The 22,863-nt window shown below is 42.0% G+C and overlaps 1 protein-coding gene across 4 annotated transcripts in view; it reads right to left on the reverse strand.

Annotated features, from left to right (window-relative positions):
• Positions 1-8,655: 8,655 nt before the first annotated feature.
• The window catches only part of ELP2 (elongator acetyltransferase complex subunit 2), a 44,222-nt gene continuing 30,014 nt past the window's right edge, over positions 8,656-22,863 (reverse strand). For 3 of the 4 annotated variants that reach the window (XM_040479046.1, XM_040479047.1, XM_040479050.1), the window contains 5 exons: positions 18,059-18,251; positions 16,521-16,642; positions 14,177-14,310; positions 13,080-13,193; positions 8,656-9,216 (listed from right to left, as the gene is read on the reverse strand). In XM_040479046.1, the coding sequence (XP_040334980.1) occupies positions 9,060-9,216; positions 13,080-13,193; positions 14,177-14,310; positions 16,521-16,642; positions 18,059-18,251 (720 nt within the window). In that variant the 3' untranslated portion in view covers positions 8,656-9,059. The remainder of the gene's footprint in view (positions 9,217-13,079; positions 13,194-14,176; positions 14,311-16,520; positions 16,643-18,058; positions 18,252-22,863) is intronic. The other variant, XM_040479048.1, reaches the window with a different exon arrangement.

A 22,863-nucleotide genomic window follows, 5' to 3' on the forward strand; every position in this document is an offset into this window, starting at 1 on the left:
TGACTTCTGGCAACAATGATACGAGCAGGTACTGCCCTGGGCACCTGTACACTTTGACCTGTACTAATTGGTCCACAATTAAATCAGCACGTCGATGAGGTGACTCTTACAGGTGAAGACGCTAAGTCACAAAGACATAGAGTAACTTGCTCAAGAGCACACAGCTGGAAGAGAATGGACAAGCCAGCACCTGTGAAGTCAGTCTCCAGAGCCCAACCAGCGAAATGTGTTCAGCAGCCTCTCTGGTCCTCAGGGTCTCAGTCTCCCCACATCTAAGTTGGGAGGGTGGTGGGAGCTGGTCGTCCCAGACACCGTATGGTGTGTGTGCCACTCACCCCTCCTTTACTGCCCTACTTCCCAGGGAGGATCTCCTCCAGGCCACGTTTGTCAGGCATTAACTTACGTGAGTGGCCTGGAAGCCTTTTATCAAAATGCAGATTCCGATTCTTCAAGTTTAAGTTGGGGCCTGAACTTCTTTGTTTGTAAGGAACCTGGGTGATGTTGTTAGTCGGTCCATGAACGGCACCCTGAGGAGCGAAGGCCTTCCTTATTTCCCTGGGAATGTAAGGAGTACCTACCTCTCTCCTCACGGTGTTCTGTGGCCAAGTAACAAATCGCAAATCCACTAGGGTGCTACCTACCTCTCTCCTCGCGGTGTTCTGTGGCCAAGTAACAAATCGCAAATCCACTAGGGTGCTGCTTTCGGGCAAGCCTGCCTAGTGAATAATCTGAATGGGCCAACTCAGTGCAGAACTCTTTTTTTTTTTTTTAATTTTTAATTGTAGTAAAATATACATAACAAAAATTTACCGACTTAGCCATTTTGCAGTGTACTTGTTCAGTAGTGTTGAGTATATTCACATTATGTGCAACCAGTCTCCAGAACTTTTTCCATCTTGCAAAAACTGAAAGTCTGTCTCCATTAAAAAAACCTCCCCATTTCCCCCCTCCCCTGGCCCCCGGCAATCACCATTCTTTTCGGTCTCTTTGAATTTGGCAATTCTAAGTACCTCATATTAGTGGAATCATACAATATTTGTCTTTTTGTGACTGGCTTATTTGAATTACATAATGTCCTCAAGATTCATCCAGGTTGTGGTGTGTTTCAGGATTGCTTTCCTTTTTAAGACGGAATAATGTTCCATCGTGTGTATATATATCACGTTTTCTTTATCTGTGCATCCATAGATGGACACTTGGATTACTCCCACTTCTTGGCTATGGTGAATAATGCTGCTCTTAACATGGATATACACATACTGCTTTTGAGACTCTACTTTTGGGTCTATAACCAGAAGTAGGATTGCTGGATCATGTGGCAGTTGTAGTTTTAATTTTCAAGGAACCGCCATACTGTTTTCCATTAGCTGCACCATTTTACATTCCTACAGTGCACGAGGGTTCCCGTTGCTCCTCATTCTCACCAACATCTGTTTCCTGTTGTTGTTCTTGTTGTTGTTGTTGTTGCTGTTGTTATAGTAGGCATTCTACTGGGTGTGAAGTGGTATCTCATTGCAGTTTTAATGTCCACTTCCCTAATGATTAATGATGTTGAGCATCTTTTCCTGTGCTTTTTGGCCGTTTGTATGTATTCTTTGGAGAAATGCTTATTCAAGCCTTTTGCCCATTTTTTCAATTGGGTTTTTTTTTAATTAATTGTTAAGTTGTAGGAGTTCTTTATATTTTCTGAATACGAACCCCTTGTCAGGTGTATAATTGGCAATATTTTCTCCCATTCTATAGATGGCTTTTCACTTTGTTAATCGTATCCTTTTATGTACAGTGCAGAACTCTTGAGAATCATTAAAAGTCACTGAACTACCATTCAGTCAAGAAATATCTTTTTTTTTTTAATTTTTTTTCAACATTTATTTATTTTTGGGACAGAGAGAGACAGAGCATGAATGGGGGAGGGGCAGAGAGAGAGGGAGACACAGAATCGGAAACAGGCTCCAGGCTCCGAGCCACCAGCCCAGAGCCCGACGCGGGGCTCGAACTCACGGACCGCGAGATCGTGACCTGGCTGAAGTCGGACGCTTAACCGACTGCGCCACCCAGGCGCCCCAAGAAATATCTTTAAAGGGGTTGAGTGCCTGACTCAATTTTGGCTCAGGTCATGATCTCATGGTCATGAGATTGAGCCCTGAGTCAGGTTCTGCACTGAGTGTGGAGTCTGCTTGGGATTCTCTCTTTCCCTCTCTCTCTGCCTCCCCTTCTCTCTCTCTCTCTCTCTCTCTCTCTCTCAAAAAGAAAGAAACATCTTTAAGCTCCTGGCTCTTCCCAGAGCACTGCTTGCTCAGGAGGATGGGAAGGACTTTCACCTACAGACACGCAGGGAAATGAACTACTGAATGCCAGCCACAAGGCCATGAGGCCTGAGTTCCCTACCACTGCTCCAGGATGCAGGTGTAGAATTGCAGGGAAGAGAAAACGGGCTACTTACAACCAGGGAGTTCAGGGAAAGCACCCCAAAGGAGGAAGCCTTTGACCTGGGCCACAGCAATGAGCCTGTGAAAAAGGGAGGGAGAGTAGTGGGGTCTGAGGACGCTGGCAGGCTCAACCTCTAATTGGCACTCTCAGATTTATTTCACCAAGATTCCCCAGGCCTCTCCTGCCAGAAAGAGGCTGTCAGAAATCAGATTGCTCATTCTTACCCTGCCCCCACCGGTGAATGTCTTACGCGTGTTCATCACTCAACGAGCTCCTGGGTCCTGTGCCGTGGGGCTGCCACTGCCTCGTCTGACCTGGTCCAGCTACTGGCCCTGGGGCCTTGGAGGAGCCTGAGCCAGTCCACGTTGAGGTCGCAAGAAGCTAGCTTCTGCGCCCAAAGTTTAGAGCTTCATAGGTAAACAGCTCTTCGGCTCCTACTTACAGCCCTGTCTCGCCTGGGAGCCATGAAAAATATGTGCCTAAAGGCCAGATTGGGCAGACATGAGAGCCTTGATTTTGTACTTAAAATCTCTCCCTCTGGGCAAGGCTTTGTCCCTGGTCCAGTTCACTGAGCTTGGTTTTCGACTCAGGATGATATCTGCCAAAAACACTTGCTCCCACGTTAACAGACTTCTATAGGACCCCACCCCCAGTGTCCCCTGGCAATAGAGTCCATTTCCAGAAATCACTACTATGCCCAAGGCATGCATTCATATATTCTTCATTCATTCACTCGGCAAAAGGTCAACGAGTGCTTCTCAGAGTTAAAGTTTATAGTGGTTGAAGTAAAAGGCAAGGTAGGCTTGAGGGCAGATTTTGGAAGGTATAAGTCACCCAAAGGGACTGGAATTTCATTCTGAAAATATTTGAGCAAGAAAGTGCTCCCAAGAGGTGATTTAGGCAGGCCATCTAATGGCCATGACCAGGCTGGATGCGGTGGTAAGAACTGGGGGCAGAGGACCAGCTACAACCTCCTGCAACCTCCAGGCTTGAGGCACCAGAGGTGAAAGTGGGCTTTGGCAGGGGCATCATCCAGTGTTCACTGGGGAGCCGGGGAGACATTAGTCAACAAAGCAGCCTGCATGCCTGGGAGGCCCCAGGACAGGGAAGGAGATGGGGCCGCAGCTGGATCACCCTTCCACAATGCACAGTGCCAGAGAAGGGGGCTTCCCAAGGAGGTCAAGGCTGCGGGGGAGAAAGCCTCCCCAACCTGGGACTCCAAAAGTCCTGGAAGAGAAAGCGAGAGGAGGGCAGTATTCCAGGTTCAAGTGCTGGAGACAGGAAAAGGCCCCGAAAATTACAGAAGCAGGACCTTCAGTGAGGCTGGAGCACAGGCTGTGGTTGTGCAGGGATAAGGGGCGGGATGGGGAGTGAGGAAAGGGAGCGAGCCAAACTCTGCAGACGGAAGGGACAGGAAGATGCCACGGAGTGCCCACAGGACAGTGGCTGTGTCAAAGGTGTTTCTGGCACCCCAGCAGCACTGAGGATCATGTAGGGAGTCTGGGCAGGAGTCCTGGTGAGGGGCAATGAGGGTCCAGATGACCCTTGCGGAGGTGATGAAATTCAGGGAAAATGGGGACTGAGGGAGGACAGGCTCTGGGTGACTCAACAGTGTTGGAGTGGATGCCTTGGTGGATGCAGGGGGTGGGGGTCAGGCACAGGGACACAAGAGGTTCAGGACATCTAAGTAGAGATTGGGGCCCAGACTCAGGAAGGATGGTGTCGGGGGTTGAAGACACAACTCACAGAAGAGGCCTGTGCAGAGGTCACCCCAGGGGCTCTGGAGTGTTCTGGAGCCGTGGGGATAGCAACATTGAAGTGGTGTCTGCCTCCATGCTGCTAACTGGTCAGAGAGGTGGGGAGACAGCCAGCACCTTGGGGTGCTTAGGCCGACAGGCCAGTTAGGACAAGGGCCAATCAGATTATTGAATGTGCTGGCTAGGGGGTGTGCGGTGACCGAAGTGAGACACTTGTATCTTGGTGGGGATGGGAGCTCCATTTTACAAGCTCCATTCAAGTCTTAAATGCTGATGAGGGGTAGAGGTTTTCCTACTGGCTAATCCCCAAAGGCTCTTGATCCTGAAGGTGTCTGGGGGCTGCAACTATGATGGCTCCAATTTCCTGCCAAGTAGTCAGGATGGAGGGTGGGTGTTGCAGAGGCGAAATCTGGTTGGGAGAGTGACCTTATTATTTCCTGCTAGAGTGAAATGCATCCCCCCTTAACAACTAGAACCTGCTGACCGAGATCCTCGGTCACACAACAGGACTAAGAGAGACCATAATGGAGCAGCTTTTTCTCCAAAGCCTGGCACTGTAGAAGTTCTGGGAGAAACAACTTGGAAGCAGTGGAAAGAATGATCAGAAACCTCAGGAAGCTCCCTCCCCTAGAGGGAAAGGAGACCTTTTCTGTGAATAGAAGCTAAAAGGGCAGTTTGGAATCATGAACAAAGCTCCATTATATCTAAATCCATAATATTCAAAACAACAAAACCCCACCAGTACTAGGGAGACCACAGTAGCGACAGGGTGGGTGGACCCTGAGGGGGAATTTTCTTGAAGGCTGCTTTCCAGGGGGCTCAGCTTCTCTCTGTGTTCATTCAGGGGCGGGTTTGGACCAGCCTGCCTCCTTCTTGGTCCCTTCTGGATGACACCTTTCTCCTGCTCTTTGTCTCCTACTCCTTTATGCCACCTTTATGCCAGGGAAAGGATCTGATACCAGTCATGCTATTTACTGACTAGTGGATTACATTGGAGAATCCGTCCTCCACCAGCCAGCCATCTGTGTTGCCAAATTTACTCACCCTTAAATGTAGCAAATATTTAACAACACACTGCTAGACGCACTGTGCTAGATGCTGTGGAGAACAAGGAAACAAATCTAATGCCCAGGTATTTAGGCTCTGGTAGGCTTGTATAGTGGGATTTCATTGGTTGCCTACCCACCGCCCACTGCCCCTGATTTTGATTTGGAAAAACCACCCCAGCCAGATCAGGATGAGGTCCCGATGGGACCAACCCTGCCTTCAGTCCCAGAGTGATCTCATGGCTCTTGCCGCGTCAGATGGGCAGGCCCACGCCACTCCACGTGCGGTTTTCCCCTGCCCACTGCTTAGTTCAGGATGTTCCGCTGAGCAAAGCTTAATGTTTAAAAATGTATTCCCTTTGATACGAGCAAGGAAATCTGTAACTTTAACGGCTGCTTTCATCCACGGGGGAGGGCAGCCTTGGAAGAACGCTGACCCATGGAGAGGTCCTCTGAAAGAAGTAGACAAAGGGGCAAGAGTGTCCTGATGAAACTACACCTGAACTTTGTCCTACCACTAAATTTGTTTTCAATTATGTGATCTAATGATTCCCCAAATCATTTTGAGACCAACTTTCTTACCGCAGAATCTAATTGATATAGTGTAAGACATATGTAAATAAAAGATAGGACATGAGAAATGCCATAAAAGACAATGAGAATAAAACACGGTGGCATGCAGAGAAAGAAATACTTGAAAGAAGGGAATTAAGGTTCTGCAGAGGTGACATGAGCTGAGATGTACTTAATCCTAATAGTTGGTGTCTTATTATATATACCCCAGTGCTAAACCAGCGTTTTTCATGCACTGGCTCATTTAATCCTCAAAACAACCGTACCAAGTAGTTGCTTTTTGCAAAATGAGACTAACATCTGTTCTTTCTTCCAAAATAAAACACCTCAATTCCTAGCTGAAAGCAAGGACTCTGGAATGAAAATTTCATTTCCTAGTTTCTCTTGAGGTGTGGCCACAAGCCTAGATTCTGGCCAAGGAGATGAAGCAGAACTGTGTGGACTTCCAAGAAGTTTTCTTCAAGCTCGGGATGAGCCTTTCCTTTCTGTCGGCTGGAATGCAAAAGATCACGGCAGGAGGCCAAGCAGCCACCCTGGCTGGTGAGGAAGCCTCACACTGAGGATGGAGGACCCCAAAGAAAAAGAGCCCGCATCCCCGATCATGTTGAGAAGTCCCCCTGTCTGTCACGGTCTGCCTATCTTGATTCCTTTTGCGAGAAAACTTCTACCTTGCAAAAGCCAGAAAGAACATTTGGCGTTTGCTTTCACACATAGGCGAAGTGAAGTCAGACTGATCCACTGGTAGGTAGTATCTGCATTTAGAGGTGAGGGGAAACAGACGCAATCGCTGCCAGTGTGAGCCCGGATCAAAGGCGCTTCTGATTCCTTCCATCCGGGCTCCAACCCCCACCTAGAGTGCCTTGAGAAACACACGGGCTTTGTACATAGTGGTTCGCAGGCCTGGCATTCCCTGGACAGCCCAGGATTTTCTGGGGTGGCCACAATTTCTAACTTAAAAGAGATCGATTCTGTTCTTTCATTTTATTCCTGAATTTGCACTCTCCCTCCATTTCCCACATTCCCCCTTTGAAATCAATAACTGACTCTGCTTCCCGAGGCTACTGGGAAGGGATTTGGCTCTGTGCTGTTGAAGGTAACAGTGTCCTCAGAACCACCCAACTACCTCTCCCGTCTAGGGAAGTTGTACAGGTCAGAAGGCAGCGACTGCTTAGGCTGGCACTGGGCATCAATCTGGGCTGCGATGCCGTGAATGAGGCAGAGAAGGGAGATGGGGGGAATGGGGAGGGGCAGGTCAGGGACTCTGAAACACCCCATCAACTCCCCTGGAGCAAAGTTCCAAGGGTACCTTTTTGCTTCAGAGGTGTTGAACTATATGGTTTGTAATCATATGCTTCAAAGGGTGCTCCTTTAGCAGATTAAGATGCGTGGCAAATTACGATGTATGTGTATGAATTACAATGCAGACTGCCCACGTGAATAGCACGACCTCTGAACGCTTACTGAACTGAATTACCCAGGTTGTTCCTGAGGAAGGTGCTTCAGGACAACTTGGGCAAAGTGTCTAACACAAACCCAACTGACGAATTAAATACCTACGAATTCAGTCTTCCCAGGACTAGGCCTGTTTTCAGGGAACCTTAGGGGGTTTAGTTCTGTGCTTGAAAATGTTCTACAACACCAGGTTAGTTCACAGATTCTGCCCTGGAATCCCAACAAATCCCGGCATGCCGGTGGGGGTAAAGACTCAGATCCCTCAGCTGATAAATAAGGAACTACTGCAGGCCGTCCTGGTTTCTGAGGTTGGAACTCGGGGTCTCCCTGCCTTGGTGCATACATGCACACACAAGCCTGAGGGAGTAAGACAAGCTTACACAGACTCAATCGTCTAGAACTGAACTGTCCAAATACAGATGGCCGCTAACAGCATGTGGCTAGTGAGCACTTGAAATGCGGCTAATCCAAACTGAGATGCACTCAGTATAAAACACTCTAAGTATACACTAAAGTATGAAATGTTCTTTATATCGTACAAGGACTTTATACCAAAAAAGTGTAAAATACCTTCACAATCCTTTATGTTGAAACGTATAGCTTGTTTATGTTGGACATACTAGGTTAAATAAAACATGTCACTAAAATAAATTTTACCCGTTTCTTTTTATTTTTATTACGTAGCTACCAGAAAACTTTTAATTACTTATACAGCTCACATTATGCTTCTGTTGGGCTAGAGATAGTGGATGATGCTAGTCTAGAAACCTCCATTTAAACAAAGTATCGCCACTCCTTTGGAAGTGAAATATCATGTTAGATAATGGCAAACTCCAACCAAGAAAATCCCCACCTCCCTCTTTTCAGCATATTTATTACGTACGGCACTCATTTCACTGCCAATTTGCCAGATGACTCTAGGATCTCCTCCACTTTTGTGCCAACCTTCGCAGTAGCGCTCTCCCGGGTTCAACCTCCCTCCACCCAACTGCCAAGCTCCCAAGCTCCCGACTGTCACGGCCCGCCTCCCAAACTTCAGCTGGCACACTCAACACTCTGTTTCTAGCATCTTCTTCCTCCCTCTGCTCCCACTACTCCTTCACCCTCGGGGACACCCTCTTTTTCTCATGACTCATGTATGTGACTTCACATCAATTCACAGGATTGCCACGGAACTCCACTTTTCAGCCCCTCCGTCTATCAGTGTGTCAGGATATTCTGCGTTAAGTCAAACTGTAAAACAATCTATGTACTTTTAAAGAATAAAAGAACTCACTGCAGTTCAAACTCACAACCACCTGCCAAATTCCTAGAATGGCTGGTGTGTACTGGAAGGAAGGGTCAAGACCACACAAAGTGTGATCCGTTTATGCACAAAAACTGTTAAAGCTGAATAATCTGAGTTTTATCTCTTTTTATTTCTATGTCCTCCCTTTGAAGAGGGTAATAAACAAGGCAATGTCCCAAAGACAGGCGTATGAAAAGAAAAGGCCCCACACGTTAACACAAAATTAGGCAAATTCAGTCACGAAGAATGTGGTTCTTAATCTGGGACACAGAAATGCAGGTCTGGACCCCTGAAAGTGTGGGCAAGGTTCCAAGGGTGTGTGCATATACACATCTGTGACAAGAGTCTGCAGCTGTCATCACATTTCAAAAGGTCTGTGACCCAGTGAGTAGTACTACTGCTGTAGGACTTAAAAATGAAAATCAATGAAATTTTGAGGTAAAGAAAGTCATCTATTTACATGACAAATAGCTTAAGACACCAGTGCCTGTATGCCTATAGTTACTAAGTCCGTTACAGTGCACGTCTGTTAACTCTGTGTATCTTCACAGTATGATCTTCACCACAACTTGCGAAGTGTAACCACTCAGCACCTTCTGTTCCGTTCTGTTCGGTTTTCCCATTACAATTCTTCCAGCATAATTTTTTGACAGCAAGTGTATGACTTTGGCTAAAACAAAGACAGAGAAATCATGAAATGAACGTATGCTGTGACTACAAAATATTTTACCTACATATTCACTTAATTACTATGCCCTTGCTATCGATGTTAACATAAATGGAAGTCAAAACCTGAACATCAAAATGTACAGGTTTTACAAAAAGCAGAGTCAGACCTACAAATACAGAGAACAAACTGATGGTTGTCAGAGGGCTGTGGGGTGGAGGGTTGGCCAGAACGGATGAAGGGGAGAGGGAGCTATGGGATTCCAGGTATGGAATGAGTAAGTCACAGGAATAAAAGGCACAGCGTAAGGAATACAGTCAGCAGTACAGTAATAGTGATACAAAAGGGCAGATGGCAGCTACACTTGTGGGGAACATAGAATAATGTATGAACTAAGTTGTACACCTGAAACTAAGGTAACGCTGTATGTCAACTATACTCAAATGAAAAAAATGGCAAAAAAGTTTTTAAAAATTAGTTTTAAAATACCATCACTAATAATTTTGCAATTTTATCCTAACCTTGAAAACATCTTACTCTATTTACTTAAAACTGTCAGACTAAATATCTTACTTAATGAAAAAGGACACCACCAGCGAGATACAGACAATGAATTTCTGTTGAATTTTCTTTCGATGATCAGTGGAATTCACGAAATGGCTATTAAAATCAGTCTTTCAGGTAACATTACTAAATGGGTTTCTTTTTTAAAGAATTCTAACTTGGGGCGCCTGGGTGGCTCAGTCGGTTAAGCAGCCGACTTCGGCTCAGGTCATGATCTCGCGGTCCGTGAGTTCGAGCCCCGCGTTGGGCTCTGTGCTGACAGCTCGGAGCCTGGAGCCTGTTTCAGATTCTGTGTCTCCCTCTCTCTGACCCTCCCGTGTTCATACTCTGTCTTTCCCTATCTCAAAAATAAATAAAACGTTAAAAAAAAAAAAAAGAAAAGAAAGAATTCTAACTTTGCAACATATTCCAGATTATTTTATTCCCTTGACATCCCTCTGACATAGAAGGGACTCTTACTCACATGTTCACTGCTGGGTAAGGAAAGATAATGAAAGATTTAATAAACTGCCCAATGAAACAACCTTGGACTCCAACGTGACCTCTAACTGCATGACCTTGGGCAACACACTCCTGTTGATGCCCCCTCAACCCCATGGCCTAGAATGCCACCATAGGTTATTAATAAATCCCTAGGAGAATAGAACACCCTCTACAAATTCAACCTGCAAATCAGACCTCTGAACCAAGGAAGAATAAAGTAAAAAACCTAAGTAGGTTTTAAGGCAGTCAACCCTGAAAACAATACCAGAGCACACAATTATACTTTCAGCTGTTGAGAGCCCACGCGTCACCAGAGGCGCTCTCGGTAGGAATGAAACACAACCTTGAGGTAAAGAAACGCGTTTTAAAAATCAGCATACCACAGCCTACACAACCACACGGCTGTGAGGACCTGCAAGTGGCCACCCTGGAGGTTACACACGGCTCGACAGGGCTGTCGTCCAGTAGCCCTTCCTGAACGTCTTCTCAAGGCAATGCTCCCATTCTCTGCAGGCTAGGTCTTGAGCACTACCCTCAAAGCTACTGACCCTTCTGCGAGTTTGAATCTCATTACCGGAGGCAGTCAAGAGTCCTCTGGAGATGAGCTTCACGAATAAAATCAATGCCAAACTTAAAAAAAAAAAAAGGGACCAAACGAGTACAACTATAAAAAGGTATTAGAATTGGTTTTCTTGCATCGTAGTGAGCTGCTTCCGAACACAATTCCTAAAGAGAAGTTCCAGAAATATTTTAAGTGACACAAACATCACTGGAAGCTCATTATTGATACTATTAAAGATTTCTCATTTCATCAGAGGAATGGTGGAAGTACTGACACATTACTGAAACAAGTATATATAATACAGTTGACCCTTACACAACACAGGTTTGAACTGCACAGGTCCACTTATACACGGATTTGTTTCAATTCACATAGCACAGTCTCATAAATGTATTTTCTCCTATGATTTCTTAATATTTTCTTTTCCCTAGGTTACTTTATTGTAAGAATACACTACCTAATACATATATCGTACAAAATATGGGTCAATCCGTTGTTCATCACTAAGGCTTCCAATCAACAGTAGGCCATTAGTAATTAGCTTCTGTGGAGTTGAAAGGTACACACTTCTAACTCCCATGCTGTTCAAGGACCGACTGTATACTGCTTCCCAGGGGAGCTACTTTGAGGAACAGTACTTATTTAGCTATACAAGCTTTAAGATGGTGAATTTCTTCTTTTTGGGTAATATTCTTTAAATCTAGCACGTTAATAGGAGCAAGCACCATAGGCAGGGCAGGGTGAAAGGAAGGAAAACAGAAGGGAGGGGAGTCCAGGAAGAGAGAAAATTTCAAATGACTGGAAAATGAAATTTCAAATGAATACTTCACTGACATATTCCCTTCTTCGGTAAGCAACAGCATGAACCATTTCAACTGCTAAACCCAGCATCAGAGAGGAGGGAAAGAAGCCAAAAGGGCAGCAGGAATAAAGAGAAATCACATTTTAACAAATGCAATTATTATGAGCACTAACATACTTTGCTAACAAGGAGACAAACTCCCCTGGATGAAATATCACATAAAAGATGTGTGGCTCACAGGTCTTTCTCCATCAAGCCCATCACTTTCATCATGACACTGTCATTTGGAATTGTATTTGAAATTCTATTTTGATATGAAGGTTGAAGGATCCTTAAAAAAATCTGACAGAATGGGGTTACTGACTTTTTGATAATTTAGACATTGTTAAAGCATAAAATGGATTAAAATTAGGTTAAACAATGATCCTGCTGTCTAGGTGGGGGAGGGTGGGGAGAAGGGTATAAATGACAGGTGCTCTAAGCCAGCAGGAGGCAAAGGCCTGTGCCCAGGGAGCACTTACCGGGCTTAAAATCAGTCATGTGGCTTTGAGGGGCACTTGACAGTTTGCTCCCTATCATGGGATCTGAGCTGACATGTTCAAACAAGATGAGGCTACCAAAACACAATCTACAACATTTCAAAACATCACCAACATTTTTAATCCAGTTTTATTAAAAATCTACCGTAGTCACATTCTAGACCACTTCATTATGAAAATCACTTTCATCTCAAACGTGTTGTGTATAAAGACAATAGTATGCAGCAAGCAACCGGCTGAAGCAAACTTTTAAAAACCAAGCGCAACACAGCAGCATCAATCTCAAGAGGCTACCGCAGAACACAGAAGTATCACTTAGTGGTAAGCACCTGAATCGAGATCTGTGTTCCTCTCCGTGTGAACGTGGCATCAATTCGCCACGGAAGACAAATACTACATGATCTCACTTACACATGGAATCTTTAAAAAAACAAACAAAAACAAACTCATGGAAGAAGAGATCAGATTTATGGTTACCAGATGCAGACGGTGGGGAGAGGGGGAATCAGAGGAAGGTGGTCGAAAGGTACAAACCGCCGATAGTAAGACAAATAAGTACTAGGGACGGAATGTACACATGATGACTACAAAGAATGCTGCTGGATGATGCAGAGGGAAGTTGTTTGGAGAGTGAATCCTAAGGGTTCTCATCACAAGGAGAGATTTTTTTTCTCTTTATTCTTCTTTCTCTTCTTTTTACTGTAGCTACACAAGCAGATGGATGTAAGTTGAAGCTATAATCATTTCACGGTGTATGTAAATCTTGCTGTACCCCTTAAACATGCACAGTGACGTATGTCGATTACTTCTCAATAAAACGAAAAAAACTGCCACTAAATGCTTTATGACAAATATAATTACAATTTGTATAATTATAACAAAATCTAATCTTATGGAAGCAAAAATAGTAAAATACCTTTGACTTGTTTCTATACAGTGAGTCCAGTCATTTATTTCTGGAACTTGATCAGTTTTTTTCCAAGTGTATAAACAAATCTTTCCACACTCTAATCCTACGGCAACAATGTATCTATTTTTAAGGGAGGAGAAGACAGTGATTAATTAGCATGAATTTCTGTTATCTCCATTATCACTCTAAAGTATTTCTTTACAGTGTTCCCAACTGTCCATGGGGGCACCTGGGTGGCTCAGTCGCTTGAGTGTCTGACTCTTGGTTTCAGCTCAGGTCATGATCTCGTGGTTTGGGAGTTCGAGCCCCGCATCAGACTCTATGCTGACAGTGCAGAACCTGCTTAGAATTCTCTCTCTCTCTGCACTTACCTGTCTGCTTTCTCTCTCTCTCTCTCAAATAAACTTTAAAAATCAAATGGCTGTTGTTTTTTTTAATGTTTACTTATTTTGAGAGAGACAGAAAGCACGTGTGTGCACATGCATGCATGAGGGAGGGGGGGAGAGAGAGGGAGAGAAAACCCCAAGTAGTCTCCACGCTGTCAGCACCAAGTCCAACACGGGGCTCCATGCGAGGCTCGATCCCAAGAACTATGAGATCATGACCTGAGCTGAAATCAGGCGTCAGAAGCTGGACTGACTAAGCCACCCAGGCACCCTCAAAAGGCTCTACTGAAAAGCACCAGCCCACGAGACCAGGCACTGTTCTGTTACGTCCTCATGGAGCCTCCTCTCTACCGAGAGTGCACCAAGTCCTCCCCTGTCCTCTGCTAGCAAAGCCCACAAGCCAGTGTTGCCCTGGCTGGCTGCAGGGACCCTTGTTCTACTGCGGATGCCGTTACCGAGAAAGCACCAGGTTCTAAATTTGGTGAAATACGATCCTCTGAGCCACACTCCCAATCCCCGTTTTCCCCACTCCGAGTATGATCAAGTTCTATCAATTTAACAATTCTTACGAGAAACATAAGCATTATGAAAAAAAAAAATAGCAACTTGGAAGCTAAGAGAAATAACAAATAACAAATTAAAGTATAGAGGGCTACATCTTAAAAAACCAAGTGGTTGTAGCAAAAACTTAAAACAAAGCCCCGCTCAGAGACTGACCGTTGGGCACAGTTAAGCACGGGGCAGACACTGACGGCTGTCACTGCTCCCCCCACATCCAGGACAGAGGAGCAGGGGCCAATGTTGTGCTCGACGGAGTCATCACTGGAGTCACACTCACCCCAGACAACCACCTAACACAGAGAGATCAAATTCTGTGAAGACTTCTCTTTGCAAGACTTCCAGCAATGCATTAGAGTATCAATGGCACAGATAAATGCAAAATATTCACTCTAGCATTTAAAAAAATGCCTCGTTTACACTTGTGGATTATGTTCTAGATTTCAAAGTATTTTAAGCATCAGAGAGAAGCCAGACGACTTGTGTAGTAGACACAAGTCTCTGAGTCCTCAACCACCTAACTGTGCCGGTCCAAAGATGGACTCTCCCTGCCCAGAGACCAGAGATTGTCTAGCACGCTCTTTTATGCTCAGGAAACCAGTTCTGATCCAGGGAGAGTCCACTGGTCAGATCCTCACCAAGAGGCTCGTGCACCTCTCCAAGAAGCTACCACACAGCGTATGGGGACCGATCAAGTCCTGGATTTTCCTCTATACCACCACTGGCACTAAGGGAACAACTCAGCAGTCACGAGGACCTAACCTTCACGATACCCTGCATAAGAAAGGAAGCTTCCCTGGAAGCTCACACTTCTGGGGGGTGGGACTGGTCATGAAGAATAGAGAGGGAAGTGAAGTGGACAAGAGCTATAAAATGCAAGACCAAAGCAAGATTCCAAGCAGAAGGCTCTGTCCAAGTACACAGAAGTACACTTCTGAGAATATGTGGTGGTGATGCTCTCTGTCCATTTCAGCTTAGAGGCACAGGTGGACCATCTGCTACTGGGGGGATGGGGGGGTGCTGTGGAGGGCAGAAGCAGTCCTGCTTCCTCAGCGGTGAGCACAGCACAGGCACATAAATGCCAGGGAAGAAATGAACAGGCAAACGAATGCAAGTGAAAGCCTAACAGAAACAGGTTTAGAGGCTGACATTTCCGTGTTTGCATGTCCATGCTAGCCCCTGCTTCAGTGATTTGTACCATCACGACAACTGGAGGGGGCAAGGGGAGGAAAGGAAATGCTCAATTGCCTCGCCGTCTCTGGTCTGCAGGCACTACAGAAAAAGGAGAGGACATTTTATTATTTTTTTTAACGTTTATTTATTTTTGAGAGAAAAAGAGTGCGTGAGTGAGGGAAGAGCAGAGAGAGAAGGAGACACAGAATCCAAAGCAGGCTCCAGGCTCTGAGCTGTCAAGCACAAAGCCCGACACAGGACTCAAACTCACAAACCCAACTGCCAAAGTTGGATGCTTAACCAACTAAGCCCCCCAGGCACCCCAAGGAAAGGACCTTTTATTTTTATTTTTATATATTTTTTAAACGTTTATTTATTTTTGAGACAGAGAGACAGAGCATGAATGAGGGAGGGTCAGAGAGAGAGGGAGAAACAGAATCTGAAACAGGCTCCAGGCTCTGAGCTGTCAGCACAGAGCCTGACGCGGGGCTCGAACTCACGGACCATGAGATCATAACCTGAGCTGAAGACGGACGCTCAACCAACTGAGCCACCCAGGCGCCCTGGAAAGGACCTTTTAAATAAAGAGTGCGATGGGGCACCTGGGTGGCTCAGTCGGTTGGGTGTTCAACTCTTAGTTTCAGCTCAGGTCATAGTCTCATGGTTTCTGAGTTCGAGCCTCACATCAGGCTCTGCACTGACAGTGTGGAGTCTGCTTGGGATTCTCGCTTTCTCTCTGCTCCTCCCACACACACACTCTCTCAGATTAAATAAATAAACTTTAAAAAAAAAAAGAAAAAGAAAAAGAAAAGAATGTGAGAACAGCAAAGACCAGAAGACAGGGTGAGGGCCATGGTCAAGAGTCTACTACTAGCTAACTTGTTTTATTTTTTTGGAAGCTTGAGAAACACATACACACACACACTGCTTCCTCCCATGAATGAAAAGGCAATAATCATCTACTATAGAAACAAATCTTTAATTCATAACAGTATGAAAAAGAAAAGAAGCAACTATTTTCCTCCTTATGCCCATTCACCGCCTCCTGCTCTCCTTGTTAGTTTTGGACCATTTCATTTACTACTTCTCTCCCATTGGGGCCATTTGATGACCATCATGTGTCTGAAAGGCCTTCTTTTCATATTGGATATTTTGGAGATGGGTATTTGCAAAATTTAACAAGAAAGCCTTTTTATGCATGCATACAAAAAAACACAGTATACATAGATTTTTTAAAAATTGTATCAGGGTCAGGATTATGTGTTTTCTATCCGAACATACCTGTAGTATTATTTCACGTTTTAAAAAATATGACGTTAAAAAGAATTACCTTTTTGTCCCGACTCCCAGTGAAGAAATACACGCTATCAGGACTCCAATCACAAGACCAAATAATTCTACTGTGCACAGCAGTTATCTTGTTGGTGAAGGCGAAGAGGCTGAAAATTGGGTCTGAAAGAATCACCACACACACCACTCACAAGGCAGACAGAAATCTAGGTTTTTCTCTGTCAGAAATCTATGTTTATGTGCCATATACATCACATCCTGTAGTAACCAATTACACATGTTGACTTTTGCAACAGACCATGGCTCAGCGGCTGACCCTCATCAGAAGGCAATGGGCATATAGTTAGTTTCCTGGTAGGGAACACTTTTATATTACTAGTCACTCTCTAGTGACAGATGGCAACCATCTTCCAGGCACTTAACTGAAGGTTCAACTTATGCCCATGAAAGAAGCCTGAACAATTTAACTTTACTCAGGAAGTAGCCCGATTTACATATATGGAAAAAAGATTAATGTACTCTTAAAAATAAAACAAAACAAAAAACAAATGAAAACCTTAAAAAATCTTCACCCTTGTAAGATTTAAATGTAAGGTAACTTCTAGTCCTTATATGGACTAAACCTAAAACACATTAATTACTTACAAAGAGGGAAGAGGAATGCATCTATTAATTCATAATCCATAAAGACACAACAGTTTATGGGTATATTTTTGGTATCACGTTAACTTTTTAAAATCACTAGTTGCAAAAGGAGTCAGTCTGTTCTAACATATAATGTTCAATATGTCAGTCTCTAAAATACAAGAAACTAAAAGACTATGAATATCACAAGATAGATCTGCATGCAAGTTCCATCAATAGAAAAATTAAAACAGAAATTAAATAACACAAAGATATTTTAAATACTCTCTAAAGTTTACCCAAAGAAACCAGGGGAATACAAATACACCTTGCTCCAACAACACAATTTTTTTTCCCTTTTGTTTTTAATTTATGCCAGGCTCAGGGCAGAACACAGGTAGGTGTTAGTATGTTGCCCACGGGCCACGGTATTCACAGACGGATACCGAAAATGCCCTTCCTAATTATCAAAGTGACAGGGGGAAGTAGGAAAGGGTAAAAATAATGTCCTTTTAGGTTTCATAATTTAATTGTGTCTTCATTAATCCTGTACCATAAAATCCTAGCTCAAAATATACTATCCATTTGGTTTTACACTGGCATTCTGTAACCATCCACAAAATCTGTTTTTATAGCTTATATTTTTATATGTATATATTTTTTGTATTTTATATTTTTATATTTTGTATTTTTATGTTTAACTGAGATGTCTGAACACATGCCATCCCAACTAGATAATCACAAGGAAGTCAACTCAAAGATCGTCTGCATTTAAATCTTACAAGGAAGGTCAAGTCTTCCTCACTTATAACACAACTTTGAAAGGTTTCATAACAGAGACTCTGTCCTTCACCCTGTTATTATTTCTATTCCTCTTCACCTAGTAGCTACTCAAGGGAGATAAAATGCTCACAAGTGTTTCACTAATAATCTTCCAATCAGAAGCTACTTTACCTAATTCAGGTGAGACTGTGTCCTGCCTTTTCCACAGTGACCAAGTTCGATCTCTGGAAACAGCTAGTAAGAACCTGTCGTTAGGTGAGAAGGCCATCTGTGTGACAGTCAAACTGTGGAAAACTAAATTCTGCACCTGTTTCCAAGAGGTAGTGTTCCAAAGAATGATAGCTGCATGCTCTTTCTTAGCTGCCTGTAGACAGAGATGAAACAATCAAGCAATTTAAGTTAAAATGAACTGAAAAAAAAACACATTTAAAAAACAGTATACTGTTTCTATGGGTATATTTTATGCATATGTATAAATGGAAAAAAAAATTCCGAGGAGATACATACTACAAGCCAGTGTAACCTTGGGAAAAGGAAGACTGGGACTAAGATAGGTGACTCATCAGAGACTGGCATTGTCATCACAGAGTTTCAACATTTTACAAGAAGCATATATTTGCGTATTAATTGTATAGTTAATAGTTTAGAGGCTTTCACTTCTGGTCAACATGATGGAGTAACAGGGACGAACGAGACTGCACTGGTGTGACAGAACTAAAAAACTAGACTTAACACCCGAAAATAACAACACTCCAAAATATGAGATATCTGGCAACAAAGAACACTGATCTCTGAGAGACAAAATGAAACTCAGAGTAGAAAAGCTAAAAGAAAAAGAAAAGACCATCACTAAACTCTAGGACAATTTTAAGCAGCAACATATAGGTATAACTAGAGTCTCCAAAAAGGATGAAAAGAAAAAATACTGAAAAAGATAATGGCTGACAAATTTTGAAATTTGATAGAAACAATGAACCTACAGATCCAAGAGGTTCCAGAAAAACCCAAGCACAGAAAACACGAAGAAATTATACCAATAATAAGCAAATTGTTTAAAATCAGCCATAAAAAAAAAATGCAGTTGGAGGGGAAAAAACCCATCACTAAGACACAAAAAAATTATAGCAGACTCCAATCAGAGCAATACAAGTCAAAAAAAAAAAAAAAAGAAAAAGAAAAAGAAAAACGGAGCTACATCTTTAATGTACTGAAAGGAAAACCAACATTTTTTTTACCCACTATAAAAATCATTCCAAAATGAAGGAGAAATAGGTTTTTGCAGACAGGCAGCAGCTCAAAAAAATTCACGACCAGCAGAAGAGCATTATAAGGAATGTTAAAGGATATCCTCTAGACAGAAGGACAATGGTATCTGCTGGAAATTTTTGTATTATTTAAATCTCTTCAAAAGAGAACAGACTACTCAAAGAAAAAATGACAATATATGGTGTTAACTCTATGAAGAAGTGAAACAATACCACAAAGGAAACAAAAGTATACTTCTGTAAAGTTCTTAAATCATACCTAAAATAGTGCAACATCACTTAAGACCGATGTTGGCAAATTAAAAATGTATAGTATATCGGGGCGCCTGGGTGGCTTGGTCGGTTAAGCGTCCGACTTCGGCTCAGGTCATGATCTCACGGCCCGTGAGTTCGAGACCTGCGTCGGGCTCTGTGCTGACAGCTCAGAGCCTGCAGCCTGTTTCAGATTCTGCGTCTCCCTCTCTCTGACCCTCCCCCGTTCATGCTCTCTGTCTCAAAAATAAACAAACATTGAAAAAAATTTTTTTTAAAAAGTATAGTATAAAATGAAAGACAATCAATAAAATAACATAACAGTTATATGTACTAACCAAACTAATGAAATAAAACGGACTCATAAAAAGTAATCAATTAATCCAAAATAAGTAAAACAGAACAGAGAAAGGATGGATCAAATAGAAAATAAATAGCAAGATGACAAATTTAAATCCAAGCATGTTATTATGTTACATGTAAATGGTCTAACAAATGCCCCTATTAAAATGGAAGATTATCGGGGCCTGGACGGCTCAGTTGGTTAAGCGGCAGACTCTTCGTTTTAGCTCAGGTCATGATCTTGTGGTTGGTGAGTTCAAGCCCCACATTGGGCTCTGTCCTGAGGGCATGAAGCCTGCTTGGGATTCTCTCTCCCTCTCTCTCTGCCCCTGACCCTATTGTGCTCTCTCTCAAAAATAATAAACATTAAAAACAAAACAAAAAAAAAAAAAAAGGAAAATTATCAAGATGAGTGAAAAAGCAAGACCTAACTGTAGGCTGCCCTTAAGAAGCCCACTTGAAAATAAAAGGAAACAAGTAGCTTAAGAGCACAATGGTGGAAAAAGATATTTAACTCAAGCACTTCTCAAAAGAAAGTTGGAGTGGCTATTTTAACATTGGACAACATAGATTTGAGAGCACAAAATATTACCAAAAAGAGAATAATTCCATAATGGTAAACTAGTCAACTAATCAAGAGAATATAACAATCATTAATGTTTTAACAGGACAGACTCAAAATATATAAAAACTGAAATACAAAGATTAAAAGATAAGCCCACAATTATAGTCAGAGATTTCAAAATGCTACTCTCAATAAAACTGAAAGGATAAAGACTTGCACAATACTATCAACCAATCTGACATAATTCATATTTTCAGAACACCCCACCCAACAGAAACAGAATCCACATTCTTTTCATGTGAACATGGAAATTTACCAAGATTAAATTTCAAAGGATTCAAATCATACTATGTTCTCTGACCACAATGAAATTAAGTTAGAAATCAATAGTAAAAAGATATCTGGAAAATAGTATATGGACACTAAATAATAAATTTCAAAATAACCTATAGGTAAAAGACAAAAATCAAAGGGAATTTTAAAAATATTTTTAGTTAAGTGTAAATGAAAACAACATATCAAAATTTATGGAATATCTCAAAAATAATACTTAGAAATTTATAGCACTCAACATCCATAGTAAAAAGAGAGATTTATAATCAATAGCCTCAGCTTTAACCTTATTAAACTAGCGACAGAAGAGGAAATGAAATCTAAGTAAAAGAAAAAAAAATGGCAAAAATCAATGAAACAGAAACAAGAAAAACAGCAGAGGAAAATCAACAAAACCAAAAGTAGAATTATTTGAAAATATCAAAATATCATTAGTTTCCTTATCAATTCTCAGAATGCTCCCCCCACAAAAAGTAAAAAGAGGGTGAGAGAAAATACAAATTGCTAATAGCAGAATAAGAAAGGTAGTATCACCAGAGATTCTTTAGAAATTAAAAGTATCATAAGAGAATATTATGAGTAACTTTATGACAACAAATTTGACAATTCAGGTAAAAAGGACAAATTTTCTGAAAGATACAAACTACCAAAATACACTCGAGAAAAACTAGATAACCTAAATAGTCCTATATCTACTGAAGATATTATATTTGTAGTTAAAACCTTCCCGCAAAGAAAACTCCAGCATCAGTTGGCTTACTGAGGAATTCTCTCAAACATCTGAAAAAGAAATAATCAGGGTGCCTGGGTGGCTCAGTCATTAAGCATCCAAATTTGGCTTTGGTTCTCATGGTTTGTGGGTTCAAGCCCCACGTTGGGCTCTGTGCTGACAGCTCAGAGCCTGGAGCCTGCTTCAGATTCTGTCTCCCTGTCTCTCTGCCCTTCCCCTGTTCACACTCTGTCTCTCAAAAAATAAACGTTACAAATTCTACACAAACTGTTCCAGAAAACTGCAGGAGAAATATTTCTAAGAGGCTAGCATTACCTTGAAACCAAAACCAGATGAAGCCATTGTAAAGAAAGAAAACTATACACAATATCCTTCATGTACTATACATAAAAGTTTTTAAACAAAAATTTAGTAAAATAAGCCCAACACTATATAAGAAGATAACGTATCACAAACAGATGGGGTTTGGTTCCAGGAATGCAATTTTGGTTTATTATTTGAAAAACCAATCAATGTAATTCACCATGTTAATTAACTAAAGAGGGAAAACCATATGATCATGTCAACAGACGAAGAAAAAATATTCAACAAAATCTATCATCCATTCCTGATAAAAACACTCTCTCAACTAGAAATTGTAGGCAACCTGATAAAGAAGAATCACAAAATCCATAATGGACATAGGGATAATCCATCATGGGCAAAGAAGCAATGTTTTGTTCCTTAGATAAGGAATAAGGCCAAGGATTTCTGCTATCACCATTGGTATCCAACATTAAGACATCCTTATAGGAAAGGAAGAAACAAAACTTTTTATTCATAGGCAACATAAGCATTCATATGGAAAATGCTACAGTATCTACAGTAAAGCTACAAGAACTAATAATTAAGTTTAGGAAACTCACAGAATATAAGATTGATAAACAAAAAGCAACTGTATTTCCATGTGTAAATAATGAATAGACATAAAATATACAAATTAAGGGTAAATCTGATAAAATATGTATAAGATCAGACACTGAAAATTACAAAACAGTCCTAATAATATTAAGATGTTAACACTGGGGAAAACTGGGTGAGAGGTTTTCTATTATCTTTGCAACATTTTGTTAAATCTAGAATTACTCTAAAATAAAAGGTTTACTAAAATAAAATAAAAAACTTAAAAAAGAAAATAAAATGAATTAAAATAAGATAAAATCTTTATTAAAAAGAAAAGTTCATTCCTGGGGCACCTGGGTGGCTTAGTTAAGCGTCCAACTTTAGCTCAGGTCATGATCTCATGGTTTGGGAGTTCAAGTACCACATCGGGATCTGTGCTGACAGCTCAGAGCCTGAACCTGCTTCAGATTGTGTCTCCCTCTCTCTCACCCCTCCTCTGCTTGCTCTGTCTCAAAAATAAATATTAAAAAAAAAAATCATTCCTAAAAAATTAAACACCTAAATAAATGAAAGACATACTGTATTTGTGTGTCCAAAAACCCCCAAT

This window comes from Herpailurus yagouaroundi, unplaced genomic scaffold (genome assembly GCF_014898765.1).
Source record: "Herpailurus yagouaroundi ecotype Mexico unplaced genomic scaffold, PumYag 142, whole genome shotgun sequence".
Taxonomy (NCBI): domain Eukaryota; kingdom Metazoa; phylum Chordata; class Mammalia; order Carnivora; family Felidae; genus Herpailurus; species Herpailurus yagouaroundi.